Source organism: Ochotona princeps, chromosome 24 (genome assembly GCF_030435755.1).
Source record: "Ochotona princeps isolate mOchPri1 chromosome 24, mOchPri1.hap1, whole genome shotgun sequence".
Classification (NCBI taxonomy): Eukaryota; Metazoa; Chordata; class Mammalia; order Lagomorpha; family Ochotonidae; genus Ochotona; species Ochotona princeps.
In genome coordinates this window covers 35,217,523-35,233,369 of record NC_080855.1, presented here as the reverse complement: position 1 = coordinate 35,233,369, position 15,847 = coordinate 35,217,523, and the positions used below count along the sequence as shown (strand labels likewise).

The 15,847-nt window shown below is 38.6% G+C and overlaps 1 protein-coding gene across 1 annotated transcript in view; it reads left to right on the top strand.

The window, feature by feature from the left end:
* Window positions 1-15,847, top strand: part of LOC131483170 (cytochrome P450 3A6-like) — a 112,563-nt gene that overhangs the window by 39,711 nt on the left and 57,005 nt on the right. Inside the window, exons 5-8 of the mRNA XM_058680496.1 lie at window positions 856-955; window positions 4,571-4,684; window positions 5,027-5,115; window positions 7,037-7,185. Coding sequence (XP_058536479.1) covers window positions 856-955; window positions 4,571-4,684; window positions 5,027-5,115; window positions 7,037-7,185 — 452 coding nt within the window. The remainder of the gene's footprint in view (window positions 1-855; window positions 956-4,570; window positions 4,685-5,026; window positions 5,116-7,036; window positions 7,186-15,847) is intronic.

Here is a 15,847-nt window from a genome sequence, read left to right as displayed (position 1 = left end):
GTTGGACTTGTGACTGTTTATGAAGGACTTCACCATAGTAATATAGTGGAAGGGTAATCTAAGCATTTATGGAACTGTATCATAAAATAACAAAATGGGAAATTGAAAAAATAATGAAATACATAGTATTACAAAAGGGTTTGTTGAAATTGTGTATGATGAACAAACTATGCCTAAGCTGAAACTTTACCTCAAATTCAGCTTATCTTTTCCTTAGTGAAATTTGAAATTCTCTTATCTTTTAAATTCTTTGAACCTAGATCTAAGAAATGCTCTAAAATTCTTTCAAAATATTTATTGATTATGTTTTCATAATCATAATGGCAAAGAGAAACAGAGAAAGAGATATTTTCCCTTTGGGTTTTGAGTCCCTGTGTGGCCAAATAGCTTGTATGAGACCAAGAAAGGCAGGAGCCAGGAGGCTTATTCAATCTTCAACATGGATGTCAGGATCACAAACACATGGGCCATCTTCTGCTGCTTTCCCAGGCTGCTACTTGTGAGCTGATTTTAATGTTGAGCAGCCTTTCCGGTGATGATTTTCAATTGCTATGCCACCATGGCAGCAATCTAGTATTATTTCTATATGTGTGATTTTCATGATGAGCTGTTTAGCTTCTAAATTTATTTTACTTTTCTTGAGTGATCTTGCCTTTATGAAGACAAGTGTGTCTTCTGTGGCTGGAATCTTACTGTACATCCTACTCTAACTTGAACCAAAAAGGGATGTTGCTGTGTGTTATACAAAAGGAGTATGAGAAACATGGCATCAGGATCCAAGTGTGGTTCCTGGGCTTGGCTGTGGCTATTGCATTAGGCTTGTTGTGTTTAATCATTTCTGTTTTCTCGTAATAGATTGTATGATGGTCGACTGCCTGTGCTGGTCATCACTGATCCAGACATGCTGAAAACTGTGCTGCTGAAAGAATGTTACTCCAGCTTCACAAACCGACGGGTAGGCATGCTTATTATTCAGGTTTAAGTATTAATTGTTAAGCTTTTATTCTTACATATTATATAGTACCAAAATTATCAGGGAAGTTTCATGTGTGTTTCATTTTGTTTTTCATTTCATTTCATAATTAGTGTATTTCTTTAGTGGCAAGTAGAAAACAAACATTATTCAGATCAGATTTCATGTTTCACTTCTCTCTCTCTCTCTCTCTCTCTCTCTCTCTCTCTCTGTGTGTGTGTGTGTGTATGTGTGTGTGTATGTAGCTAGCCACATGGAGCAGATATATAGATTTGTGTAACTAGCAGCACAAACAAGATGAGACTTCTTTCATTACAGAGATTCCCTCTTACTATTTTGTTGGAGCCACAACATGCATCTCATCCATTACTTTTAATAGATTCCTTAATAGATTCCCTATAGGAATTTTTACTTTTTTACTTAGATTTTGCCTAATGTTCATTTTATTTTTTCAAAGCTGAAAGAAAAAATATTTATTTAAATTTTTAATTTTTAAAACTGTTTTTTGGATAAAGTTTAGTTGGCGCTGGAGTCTCTTCCCTTTCCTCCAAGTTCTCTGCCCTCTCCTCTTTTATCCCCTCCAATCTCACAATGTGTGTCTTCCATGAATTTTCCCAAGTCCATTATGATGCCACTGGAGTGTTTCCCAATCATGTAGGAGACAATGTCCCTCTTCTCACTATTGCTTGTACTGCCCATAAATAAGGGCCCTGGTATACAAGAATTAACTCACAACAAAATGACTGACAGTCTCATGCATGCCTTTTGTTCATTGTGCTTTTGATATCAAATCTAAAAATTATTTGCCTAGCACTTCTGTTTTTTTTTTCCAATTTTATGGCTATGTTTTATGCATATAATCTATTTTGATCTAATATTTATGTCAGGTTTGAGGTTTAGACTAGTGTTAATTTTGGACTATGTGCTACCCAATTGTTTCAACACTCCTTCACTCACTTCCTCAAATTGCTTTACCACCTTTGAAAATCAGTTAGTAGTGATTGTGTGGGTCTAGGTTTCATCATCTGTTCTGTTGTACTGATCACTCTGTCTAATCCTCCAATAATGCCATAGTGTCTTGGTAATGGTAGCTCTATAATAACCCTTAACATGTGAAGTGAATTCTCCCATTTTATTTTTCAGAACTGGCTTAGCTGTTCTTGGTCTCTCGTCATTCCATACAAAGTTAGGATAGTTCATTTTTATCTACAACAAACCACAGATGAGCTGTGTTAGAGTCTGTGTCCTTAGAGTTGTGAGTCTGTCAGTCTATAACCATAGCATGCCTCTCCATTGTGTTAGGTTTCTTGGATTCCTTTCATTAACATATTGCTATCAGAATATATATATATAGATATATATATATATATTCTATCTATCTACCTATCATCTTTCTATATATATCAGCGTCTATATCTATATCTGTATCTGTTAAACTTTCTACTTAAATTGTTTATTTTTATCAGGAGTGATTGAAATTGTATTTGTATGATGTCTTCATAAGCTTTTACATGAAGGTGATTTCTGTGCATTGGTTTTGTGTTCTGACTGATGGGAATGGGAAATATTGAGTTTCCCCATTACATTGTGTACTGACTGAAAGTCTTTTCTTCTGTTCTTTTTGTATAACAGCATTTTTTTCTTAATTAAGTTGAAGAAATTTGCTGTATTTCTGTATTTAGGTTTTTTATGCACAAGTATTGGAAATGTTCATTTTAAAACAAAGTATAGTTTTACAAGTTGGAAAAAGTTTCCTAGAATTTTGAATTGCTAGGCCAGTCTGAGGATGGTCGATATAATTGTCCTTTTCCTTTTTTCTTTGTGGTGTGAGACAAATGGACTTCCATGCAATCTCATATTTCTTCAGAATAGCAAATAAGTTTATTTTTTAAAGATTTATTTATTTTGTAATTGAAGGGCAGACTTTACAGAAAAAGAAGGTGAGACAGAGAGGGAAGTCTCTCATTTACTGGTTCTCTATAAATGGCTGCAATGGCCAGAGTGAATTTAATCAAAGCTCAGATCCAGGAGCTTCTTCTGGATCTCCCATGTAAGTGCAGGTACCAGATGACTTCACCATTCACTGCTGTGTCTCTAGGGTATATGCAGGAAGCAGGATCAGAATGCTGATCTAGCATGTAAGGGTTGATATAGGATGTCAGAACTGCAATGAGTGAAGGTTAGCATGCAGTGCCAAATACTGGCCTCACAATAGGTTTGCAGTCTCAGAGGTATTATCTACCTTAAAAAGTGATCATAAAAACTATGTTTTTGGTTGCAAATAATACATTTTTTTATTTTACTGTATGTTATTTTAATAAAAGTAGAATTAACTGATCAGGTAGTGAAAATGTTTACATGTTAACATGTTTAGACTTTAATTTTGTAAAGGATGTTTCATTTAAATATGCCAGAAACCTGTTCCTGAAAAAGATGGTGGCAGGAGAGAAAGAATGAAACAAAGAGTGAAAGAGAGCAAGAGTGAGACTTAGAGCATGAGTGTCCATCCATTGGTTCACTCCCAGATTGCTGCAATGGCCAGAGTTTGGCCCATATGAAGATCAGAGCCAGGAGCTTCTTCTTGGTTTTCCACATGGATGCAGGAACTAGAACACTTTGGTCATTCTCCTTTGCCTTCCTCTGCCATTAGCAGAAATCTGGATTACAAATAGCACAGTAGGTGCAGTTATGGGGTCCCACTGATACTGTTCCTTGTATTTTCCTGTATTTTTCTTTATGCCAGGGCTTATGAGTTTTTCTTTTTCAGTGTTTCATTCAATAAAAAAATAAGTTGTTGTGATATATAGATGTGCCACTCTGTATCAGATGCTGAATCTTATTACAACACAGTGTTATGGTGCCTGCCATTCAACATCCTTCTCTATTTCCTCTTGCAGTGCTTCAAAGCCTCCTTTTGGTTCAGAATGTGTTATAAAAATTCTACACATAAGAGAAACGTTTGGTGTTTGCTTTTCTGTGTAATGTTTATTTGTTTTAATATAATAAGCTTCCATTCCATCCATTGTGCTGTGAATAACAGGATTTCAGTGTTTAGTTCTTTGTTTGATACTATGATTTCATGGTTTGGTGGGGGAATAAATATCTCAAAGCAGAATATCTAAACCCAAATGAAATGTATTTTTACTTTTTAAGGAACGTTCTCTTCTTGTATCGGTTGTTGTTCATGTGCATGTTTTTGTGTATAGACAGTAGGGCAGAATGGAAGACAAAATTGTTTCAAAGAAACATACAGGCTTTTTTGGCCATCTGGATGTCCACCAGCAATTCGTTTCTGTTGTGCTCTATATTAGAGGATGTTTCTGTTTCTGTTTAGTCTCCTGGAATGACAGATTCTCTGATATATGGCAAATTGATTTTTATAGGAAAACGGAAAATAAATGCCTCAGAACATAGCACATCTACTCTCTTATGAGGCTAGGCATTTAGAATAATATTTATGAGCACATAATCTTAGCATACCAAATGGTAGACTTCTACTAAGTAGTTTGAAATGCCTGATGTGTGTGTAATAAACATTTATAACAGTGATGATCTTCAGAACTTATGCTGGGCAAAATGTCTTTATTTGAATTTTAGCCTTTTGGACCAGTGGGATTTATGAAAAGCTCCATCACCAATTCTAAGGATGAAGAATGGAAGAGAATAAGAACACTGTTGTCTCCAACCTTCACTAGTGGAAAAATCAAGGAGGTAATAAATTAGTATATGTTAATTACAAACTTAACTGAGTCTGGAAAAAAAATGGAAAGACAATCCTAGTCCATTTGAAGCGGAAAGTTTATTGGCACCAATGTTCCTTAAACTGACCTTTTCTCTTTATAATCTAGAAGAGAATCGCATTCATTAAAAATGTTGATGAACTACATCTGCTTTGATAATCCAATCCTTTTGACTTGAATATTTACTTTTAACTATGGAGGAAGTGGTGTATATAGACTCATTTTGTCACTCCTGCTTCATTAGAAAACTATTTCCTTATGTGACCTGGATCTCTGCATCTCACTGTGGCTGGTGTTGTGTGTGTGTACTTAGATGCTACCCATCATTGCCCATTATGGAGATGTGTTGGTGAAAAACTTGATTCAGGAAGCAGAGAAAGGCAAGCCTGTCAATTTTAACAAGTAAGTAAGAATGTATTTGTGGGGTTCTGGGCTCTTTCAGTACATGGCATGGAGTTGAAATTTCCCTTCGGGAATCCCTAGAGTTGAACATACGAAAGAGTGTATGTTGTGTTACAACTCCAGTGATTCCACCAGAAAGGATAACATACAACACAAAGGAAGTTGGGGATAGACTGGGTTTTCTTGGAATAGAGCACATAATAGTTACCAGCTTGGCTGTCACTTTGGCTATTTGAGAGACAAAATTCATGTGTAGAAAGAAGGAATATGATTCTGTGGAAGTTTTTTGTTCGTTTTGTTTTGTTGTGTTTTGTTTAAGATGGTATGGAATTGGGATTGTGAACTAAGGGAAGAATTTGGTACAGATCGGGAAGCAGGGTCTATGCCAGGAGAGTCCCAGTGTGTGTGTGTGTGTGTGTGTGTGTAGGAAGAACCAAAATGCCTTCATGGAATTGCTGATTACATTAGAAAAATGCTAAATACTGAAGTATATCTTTTACTTCAAATTTCTTGAATATGTGGAGAGAGAAGGCCCAGAAAAGCCTTTGGGGATGGCAACAAAATAATTTGCTGGCTAAACTTGAATATTTATTTATATTATATATATACATTTGGTGTGACGAAAGAACTAGAACGAGATATATTCTGTGTCCTGATCCTAAATATCTGCAACAACTAGGGATTGGTCAAGCTTTAGCCAAGAGCTAGGGATTCAATCTAGTCTCACCTGGGGGTGGAATGACGCAAGTGCCTGACTTAATACATGGTATCTCCAAGAATGTGAATTTGCTGGAATTTATTAGTGGAGCTGCTATTTGGACAGAGGACTAACATATGAAATACAGCATCAAAATTAGCATCATTTGAAATTTTTGAAAATTTTGCTCTCCCAGTCAGAATGTACTAACTTTGAATTATTCAGGAGTCTGCTTTGTAAACTATGAATTCCTGGAGAAGTAGATAGCATTTCACACAGTTATGTATGCATTCTTCTTGTTAATAAGTTTAATGTAGAGTTATTATATTTAACCACAGTCATCCTTGGATATACCTTTTTAAGGGAATTCTACCCTCAGGGCCACCTCAGATTCTGGAGATGGAAAAGAGGGTGTATTTTAGAGCTTTGTCAATGAATGAAGGGAAGGATTGATTGTTCTGTAATTCAGATCAGAGTGTTGATATTTAGTAATGTGTTAGGAAAAAATCATCTTTCCAGAAAGCTTCTAAGGTGAGGGAAGATCTGGCTGAGCGCCATCTTCATGAGTTCCAGGGAAGAGTGAATTATTCCAGCTATCCTGCTAAAGCTTAGGTCTTACATCGAAATACAGAGTTCTGTAACCTGTGTGATTATGGTCTTTAACTCTGCTTGAGCTTAGATGCATCTCTAATTTTACTAGAGTCCCTGCTACCCAGGGCAAAGACAACTGTATCTTCCACCCTTGATATGTTTGAATGTGAATGACAGTAGTAATGATCATTCTGATGATCTAGATGGTAGTTCTATTTTTTAAAATAAAGATGTTTATCTCAATGAGACAGAGAGAGAGAGAGAGAGGTAGAGAGGGAGCTATCTTCCATTTGCCGGTTCACCAGACTAGGTTGTTTGAACGCATGCATGTCCTGCATGTGTGATAGGGAACCAAGCTGTTAAACTACCAGCTTTTGCATTCTGGGATGTGTTAGCATGAAGCTAGATCAGAAGTGTGGTCGGCTGGATTGAAACAGAATTCTGACTGGTGATATGTGCTTACTAAACCTCAGCCACTGAGCCTCAATGCCTGCCTCCAGATGTGGTCCAGGAATTGTTTGGCTCTCTGCTGTTTTGCTTGACATGTGCTTTCTCAGCACTTCCTGCTACATGTGTGGCTCAAGAATGGCAAGTAGCTGCTTTTTTTAATTGTCCTTGTATCTCTCTCCACAGAATCTTTGAGGCATACAGCATGGATGTGATCACTGCAACATCATTTGGAGTGAACATTGATTCCCTTAGAAACCCACATGATCCTTTCTTAAAAAATCTCAGGAGGCTATTAAATCTTAATTTCTTTAGTCCTTTACTTTTCTCAGTCAGTAAGTATTGCACCATTTCTTCCTCTTTTTAAAATGTCTTGAGAAGTAATGCAGAAGCAACAATGTACCCATTTTAAATGTACAGTTGTCATCACTGTTGCCAATTCTAGAATATTTTTGTCACTCCAGCAATTCTGTTCCTTCCCTCATCACTCCTTGCTCCTGTACCACTAATCTTTTATCTCCAGATAGTGACTATTTCTTAAATTGTGTTCAAATGGAATTGTGTAATACATGTTCCCTTGTGATTGGCTTATTTCAATCATTGTTAGGTTCTCAATGATTTTCTATGTTGATGTGTGTGTGTCATAACATCATTTCTATGTAGCAGCAAGTAACATTATTCCATTATGTAACTTTTCATTTTTTTAATCAATGGATTCATTAGTTGTTGGGCATTTGAACTTTAATTACTTTGGCTTGAAAACTGTGTTCATTCTTTAAAAATTTATGTTAAATTCATGATTTTATATCCATTTCAATCTTTTGAATGTAAGTTCAGTGGTAGAATTTGTGGCAATAATTCTATTTAGCTATTTCAGTAATTTTCAAGGATTATCTATAAAACCTGTATAATTTTGCTTTCTCACCCAGAGTATGTAAGGTTCCAACTTTTTCTCTTCCTTGCCAGTGCTTGACTCTTCCATCGTTTTCGTCATATAGCCTCTCTAGTGAATCGAATTCATAACCCATTTTGGTTTAAATGTTCATCCTCAAATTGATAATCACATTAACCAACATTTACCATTTTCATGCCTTCTCTCAATAATTGTCTACTCAATTTCCAGTGTCATAATACTTGAATTATTTTTTATGTGTTTTTGAGTTGCAAGAAATCTTTATATTTTAGATAAATCTCCTGACAGATAAATTGGTTGTAAGATTTCTCCTGATTTTTATCTTTTACCACTCTTGACAGTTTCTGTGTAAGTGTGAATCATTTTTTGTTTATTCCAGTTTTATTAATTTCTAACTAATTTTTATCTTATAATACAATTCCATAGACGCTTGAATTTCTTTTACCCCTCTTCATACCCTCACTCCTCTGATTTTCCCTATATTATTGCAATAGTACATTGATTAATAAGCAGTCATATGTCACTCATTTGCTATTTAGACATGCCTTGATACTGCAGGTATAGAAATGGCAAAGGGTGCAGCATCCTACTTTTTCCTGTTCTGTGGGTATCTTTTAGCTGTATAGCTAGTAGCTGGGTAAGTGCAAATGATTAACTTCTGGTGATGTAAAATTTGTGTTTCCTTTTATTGTTTGTGATTTGGGTATCAATTCTAGGAATCCCTTTCCAAGTCTGAAACCATGAACTCAACCCTTATGGCTTTTATGCTAGAATTGTATAGTTTTATATCTGCTGTTGATGCATTTAAGGTTTTAAAGATTTATGTTTATTGATTTGAATGACAGAGTTACAGAGACAGCGAGTGAGGTTGGGTGTAGAGGTGAGAATGAGGGATTGAGAAATTTTCATCTCTGATATGGCTTATTTCCTAAATTGCCTCAAATACTGGGGGCAGGGCAAAGCCAAATCCAGGGGTAGGAGCTCCATGAATGTCTTTAAATGGTGCAAGGGCCTGAGAACTTGTGCCATTTTCTGCTGCATTTCCAAGGTACATTAGCAGTAGCCTAGATGGGAATTGGTTTAAGCAGGACTTGAACCAGAACCCATATGAAATGCCTCTGCTGCAGAAAATGACTTAGTTTCTCACAGCACAGTGCCAGTCCTTGAAGTTAGCTTTGTACAGAATAATAAATAAGGGCCTGACTCTTTTATTTTGGTCTGTCACTATCCAATTGTACCAGCACTAAATGTTGAACTGAATAGCCCCATCGCTTATACATTGCTTTTGGCAGTATAGACATTTTAATGATATTGATTTTACCTATCCAGGAGCATGGGATGTTACTCCATCTTTCGAAATCTTGTTAAATTTCTTTTTTAAGTAGTTTGTAGTTTTTCTCAAATAGGTCTCCTACATTTTTGGTTAGATTAATTTGTAGATACTTCATACTTTTCTCTGTTATTATGAATAGTATCTTGCTGGTTAGATCTTTTTGCAACTTTGGGCTATTAGCATACACTATAGCTGTTGATTTTTGTTCATTAATTTTGTACCCTGCCACTCTACTGACTCTCATATAAGTTCTAGCAGGCTCTGTATTGAGCCTCTTGGCTCTTTTATATAAAGAATCATGTCATCTGCATATAGTGAAAGCTTGATTTCTTCGTTTCCCATTTGGATTCCTCTGATTTCTTTTTTTTTTTTTTAATTTTATTTTAAATTCATTGATTACATTGTATTATGTGACACAGTTTCATAGGTACTGGGATTCTCCCCACCCCTCCCCAAACCCTCCCACCATGGTGGATTCCTCCACCTTGTTGCATAACCACAGTTCAAGTTCAGTTGAGATTCCCCCATTGCAAGCATATACCAAACATAGAGTCCAGCATCTTATTGTCTAGTCAAGTTCAACGGCTTCTTAGGTATACCCTCTCTGGTCTGAAGACAGAGCCAGCAGAGTATCATCCCGATCAATTAAAAGCTCCAACATACCATCAGCAAAAATTTACGTCATTATGGAATTAATTGACATAGTAATGAGTAACCAATATGGTAAAAGTAAATGCGATTTCTTATCCACCTTCTGTGACCACCTCATTGACATTTCAATTTTGGTTTATACACAACATATAACATTCATAACATAACTTGTTATACATAACATCATATCAAATTAAGGCAAACATGTGGTATTTAACCTTTTGGGATTGGCTCATTTCCCTTAGCATTATGGTTTCCAGTTTGGCCCATTTGGCCACAAAGAACTGCATTTTGTTTTTATTAATAGCTGAGTAGTATTCCATGGAGTAGATGAACCATAGCTTTCTTATCCAATCCTCTGTTGATGGGCATTTTGGCTGCTTCCATGTTTTTGCAATTACTGATTGTGCTGCTATGAACATAGGAGTGCATGTTGGTTTCTCATAAAACAAGTGTTCTGGATATATTCCTAGGAGTGCTATTGCTGGGTCATACGGTATGTTGTATTTGAGTTGTTTGAATGTTCTCCATACTGATTTCCATAGAGGCTGTACCAGCCTGCAGCCCCACCAGCAGTGGAGTAGGGTTCCCTTTTCCCCGCAACCTCGCCAACAAGTGTTGTTGGTGCTTTTATTCATGTGGGCCAGTCTTACTGGCGTTAGGTGGTACCTCATTGATGTTTTAATTTGGATTTCCCTTATTGCCAGGGAACTTGAGCATTTTTTCATATGTTTATTTGCCATTTGGGTTTGTTCCTTTGTGAAGTGTTTGCCCATTTCCCGTGCCCATTTCTTGAGTGGCTTGTTTGTTTTGACATTTTGGTTGTTTTGTAGCTCTTTGTATATTCTGAAGATCAGCCCTCTATCACCTAAGTCGTGTGCGAAGATCTTCTCCCATTCTGTGGGTTGCCTTTTTACTTTGTTGATTGTTTCTCTAGCTGTACAGAAGCTTCTTAGTTTGATGAGGTCCCACTTGTTTATTTTGGTCTTGATTTCTACTGCATTTGGAGTCTTTTTTAGGAAGTGAGGGCCTACCCTTAAGTGTTCCAGTGTGTTTCCAACATTTTCTTCCAAAAGTTTGAAGGTTTCTGGATGTAGGTTTAAATCTTTTATCCATTTGGATTTGATCTTAGTATATGGTGAGAGATGTGGGTCTATCTTTTTGTTTCTGCAGGCTATCAACCAGTTGTCCCAACAGCATTTATTGAACAGACCTTCCCATTTGCCTGGGTTGTCGTTTGTCTTTTTGTCAAAGATTATTTGGCTGTATTTGTGTGGGTTCCCATCTGGTGTTTCTATTCTGCTCCATTGATCTTCTTCTCTATTTTTTTGCCAGTACCAGGCTGTTTTGATAACCACTGCCCTATAGTATGTCCAGAGGTCTGGGACTGTGATTCCCCCTGCTAACTTCCTGTTCTTCAGGATGGTTCTAGCTATTCGTGGTTTTTTGTGTTTCCAGATGAACCTTTGAATCATTGTTTCCAGATCTGTGAAGAATGTTTTGGGCAATTTGATTGGGATTGCGTTGAATGTATATATTGCCTTTGGCAGTATAGACATTTTAATGATATTGATTTTACCTATCCAGGAGCATGGGATGTTACTCCATCTTTCTAGATCTTGTTCAATTTCTTTTTTAAGTAGTTTGTAGTTTTCCTCAAATAGGTCTCCAACATTTTTGGTTAGGTTAATTCCCAGATACTTCATGCTTTCCTTTGTTACTTTGAATGGTATCTTGCTGGTTAGATCTTTTTCCAACTTGGGGCTGTTAGCATACACTATGGCTGTTGATTTTTGTTCATTAATTTTGTACCCTGCCACTCTACCGAACTCTCGTATAAGTTCTAGTAGTCTCTGTGTTGAGCCTTTTGGCTCTTCCATATAAAGAATCTTGTCATCTGCATATAGTGAAAGCTTGACTTCTTCATTTCCCATTTGGATTCCTTTGATTTCTTTTTCTTGTCTTATGGCCTCAGCGAGTACCTCTAGAACTATGTTGAATAGCAGTGGAGAAAGCGGACATCCCTGTCTTGTTCCAGATCTCAGTGGGAAGGGTTCCAGTTTTTCTCCATTCACTATGATGCTGGCATTGGGTTTTTCATATATTGCTTTGATTATGTTGTGGATTTTTCCATCTATGCCTACCTTGGTTAGTGTCTTTAGCAGGAAGTTGTGCTGGATTTTGTCGAAAGCTTTTTCTGCATCTATTGATACTATCATGTGATTCTTGTTTTTCAGTTTTTGGATGTGGTGTATCACATTTATGGATTTGCGAATGTTGAACCATCCCTGCATTCCAGGGATGAATCCTACTTGATCTGGATGAATGATCTGTCTGATGTGTTTTTGAATTCTGTTGGCTAGGATTTTGTTGAGAATCTTAGCATCAATGTTCATCAAAGAGATAGGTCTGTAGTTTTCCTTCTCTGTAGGATCTCTGCCCGGTTTTGGGATTAAGGTAATGTTGGCTTCATAGAATGAGTTTGGAAGGGTTGCTTCCTTTTCTATAGTTTTGAAGAGTTTGTAGAGGATTGGGGTTAGTTCTGTTCGGAATGTTTTGTAGAATTCTGCAGTGAAGCCGTCTGGGCCTGGGCTTTTCTTTGTTGGGAGGTCTTTAATCACTGATTCAATCTCTGCTTCAGTTATGGGTTTGTTCAGGTTGATTGTTGCCTCTGGGCTAAGTTTTGGCAGGTTGTGTGAGTCTAAGAACTTTTCCATTTCTTGGTGGTCTTCTGATTTGTTGGAGTACAGTGCTTTGTAGTAATTTCTGATTATGTTCTTAATGGTTGTAATGTCTGTTGTTATGTTGCCTTTTTCATCTTTGATGCTGTTAATTCTTGCTTTCTCTTGTTTTTTCTTTGTCAGTCGGGCCAGCGGTGTGTCTATTTTGTTTATCATTTCAAAAAACCAGCTTTTTGATTTGTTGATTTTGTGTATGTTTTTTTTTTTATTTCTATCTGGTTGATTTCCTCCCTTGTTTTGATGATTTCTTGTTTCCTGTTGTGTGTGGGGCTCATCTGCTGCTGCTTTTCCAATTCCTGGAGGTGTGTGGTTAGTTCCTGTATTTGGCGCCTCTCTTGGGCCTTGACATGAGCTCCAATTGCGATGAGTTTACCCCGTAGCACTGCTTTGGCAGTGTCCCACAAGTTTTGGAATGTTGTATCAGAGTTTTCATTGGTTTCCATAAATTTTTTGATCTCATCTTTAATTTCTTCCCTGACCCATTGTTCGTTCAATAGCATATTGTTCAACCTCCAAGAGTTTCTATATTTCCTTGGGCATTTTGAATTGCTGATTTCCAGTTTCATTCCGTGGTGGTCTGAGAGGGTACATGGTATGATTTCTATCTTTTTGAAGTTATTTAGATTTGCTTTGTGTCCTATCATGTGGTCGATCCTGGAGAAGGTGCCATGTACTGCTGAAAAAAATGTATAGTCTGTGGTCTTAGGATAAAAAATTCTATAAATGTCTACCAAGTCCAGTTGTTCTAATGTTTGTACGAGCTCTGTTGTTTCTTTGTTGAGTTTTTGTTTTGTTGATCTGTCTATAGTTGTTAGCGGGGTGTTAAGATCGCCCACTATTATTGTGTGTGTATCTATGTCTCCCCTTAAGTCTGTAAGTAGTTGCTTCACGAAGCTAGGCGCATTGGAATTTGGTGCATATATGTTCACGATTGTAATTACTTCTTGATGGATCAGTCCCTTCACCAATATATAATGTCCTTCTCTGTCCTTTTTGATGTCTGTCAGCTTGAAGTCTAGGTCATCTGAGATTAGAACAGCTACACCAGCCTTTTTTTCTCGTCCATTGGCATGAAATGTCTTTTTCCATCCTTTCACTTTAAATTTCTTACAGGATTTTCTGGTTAGATGTGTCTCTTGTAGGCAACATATAGTTGGGTGCTGTTTGATGATCCATTCCGTTAATCTATGCCTTTTGATTGGTGAGTTTAAGCCATTTGTGTTTAGAGATAATATTGAGAGGAATTGGTTTTGGGCTGCCATGAGTGTAAGTGTGCAAGTGTGTATTTGCGACTATTAGAGTTTTTGATTGGTTGACTTTTCTTGTATGGATTTTAGTGGGAAGGTCTTCCCATTTGCCATCTTTGATTTTGGTTTGTATTTTTTCTTTCTGGGTTTAGCACCTTCCTGAGGAGATTTTCCAGAGCTGGTTTCGTGTTGATGTATTCTTCGAGTTTCTCTTTACTGTTGAAGTATTTGATTTCATTCTCAAATATAAATGAGAGCTTTGCTGGGTACATTATTCTTGGTTGGCAGTTGTTTTGTTTCAGGATTTGATAGGTTTTACCCCATTCTCTCCTTGCTTGGAGCGTTTCTTCTGATAGGTCGGCTGTGATCCTGATTTCCCTTCCCCTGAAAGTAATCTTATCCTTTTTTCTTACTTGTCTTAGAATGGTTTCCTTGTATTCACTTGAAGGTAGCTTGAGGACCACATGTCTGGGAGACAATTTGTTTGGGTCGTATCTACTGGGGGTTCTTTGTCCTTCCTGGATTTGTGCTAGATTTATATTTCCAGTATTCTGGAAGTTCTCCTGTATTATCTCATTGAGCACTCGTTGCAAGCCTGTCTCCTTTTCCACTCCTTCGGGAAGGCCTATTATTCTAATATTTGATTTTTTGAGGTTGTCTTTCATTTCCTGTATGGACCTATTGGCTTTCTCTAGATTTGTCTCCAACTGTTTGATGAGCTGCTGCCTTTCATTCTGATTGTCTTCCAATTCTGATATTCTGTCTTCTGCTGTGTTCATTCTGTTGGTTAGGCTTTCAATTTTGTTCTCTATATCAAGGATTCCCTTTTTGACTTGATTTATTTCTGCAGTGATATGGTTTTCGAATGCCTTAGACTCTTCCCAGCGCTTTTCACTCTCTCTGACGAATTTCATCATTAGCTTCTTAAAGTCCTTATCTGTTAGTTCCTCTATGTCTTCATCTTGCATCTCAGATATTGGGATTAGTTTTTGGTTGTATTGGGAGGGAGTGCTTGATCTTTCCTCTGGGTCATTGCTTTTTCTGATACTTCTCCTCATTGTGTTTTTACTTCTTGTTGTTTTGAGATTTTAGCGGTGATTCAGCTGAGCCGGCTCTGGTTTGGGGTCTCCGGCTGAGCCCAGCAGGGCTTACTGCCTGAGTCACCAGCTGCTTTCAGGGTCTGTAGATCACAGCCCCGAGTTGGGTCAGGAGGCTTTGTGGGCCAGCCCTAGTGCCAGGCCCCTTCCCCTGTGGCTCCCTCTCAAAGGCAGTTCCCTACAGATTCACTCTGCCGAGCCGCGCCTGGGCTTTGGGTCACAAGGCTAATACAGCGGGGCTCTCTGCCTCAGTGCTGAGCCGAGACTCTCCTTCAGGGCTTGAGGTTAGCACAGCAAGGGCTCCTGCTGCTCGGAGCCTAAAATCCCCAACCCCGGCCTGTGCTGGGCTGGAGATCTCCGCGGCCCCAGTGCCAAACTCGGAAGCGCTGCTCCGCCGAGGGCTGCAACACCACAGGCAGGTCTTTCCGAGCGGGCTCCTGCTGGGAAAACCTGTCCGGCCAGTTCAGCTGAGCCCGCTATGGTCTGGCCTCTCTAGCTGAGCCCAGCTGGGGACTCCGCCCTGAAGAAGCCACTTCCTCAGCTGCACTCTCTCAAGGATGGAAGCGGATCTCTGAGAGGCACAGAGCCCTTTAGGTGAGACGTGCCCCCACTAGTCTGCTCCTCTGCCCAGGACGTGAGGCCCTGTCGAGCGTTGCCCAGCCTCTGGGGCTCAGGGCGAGTCCAGCAACAGGATCCACTGACTCTCCCGCAGCCAGTCCACAGCTCGGAGCCGATATGGGGATCTCTGAGCCCCAGTCCCACAGTGCTGCTCCTGTTCCCTCTGCACTCTCCCAGAGCCGCTGAGCAGCGGGTAGGCAAGCCTCTGGAAAATCTCCCCAGCTTTTCCTCCACTTCTGCAGGGATAATGCACCCAATGATCAGTCCAGTAGCCTCCTCTGGGGGCTCCTGCCTTCCAGGGGACTGGTGCCCCTGTCGGTGTGGGCGCCTATCCTTCCAGCCGCCTCTGTTTTCCCTGGGGCGGTTGAGCCTCTGCCGCCTTCCCCCTGCCTGGGAT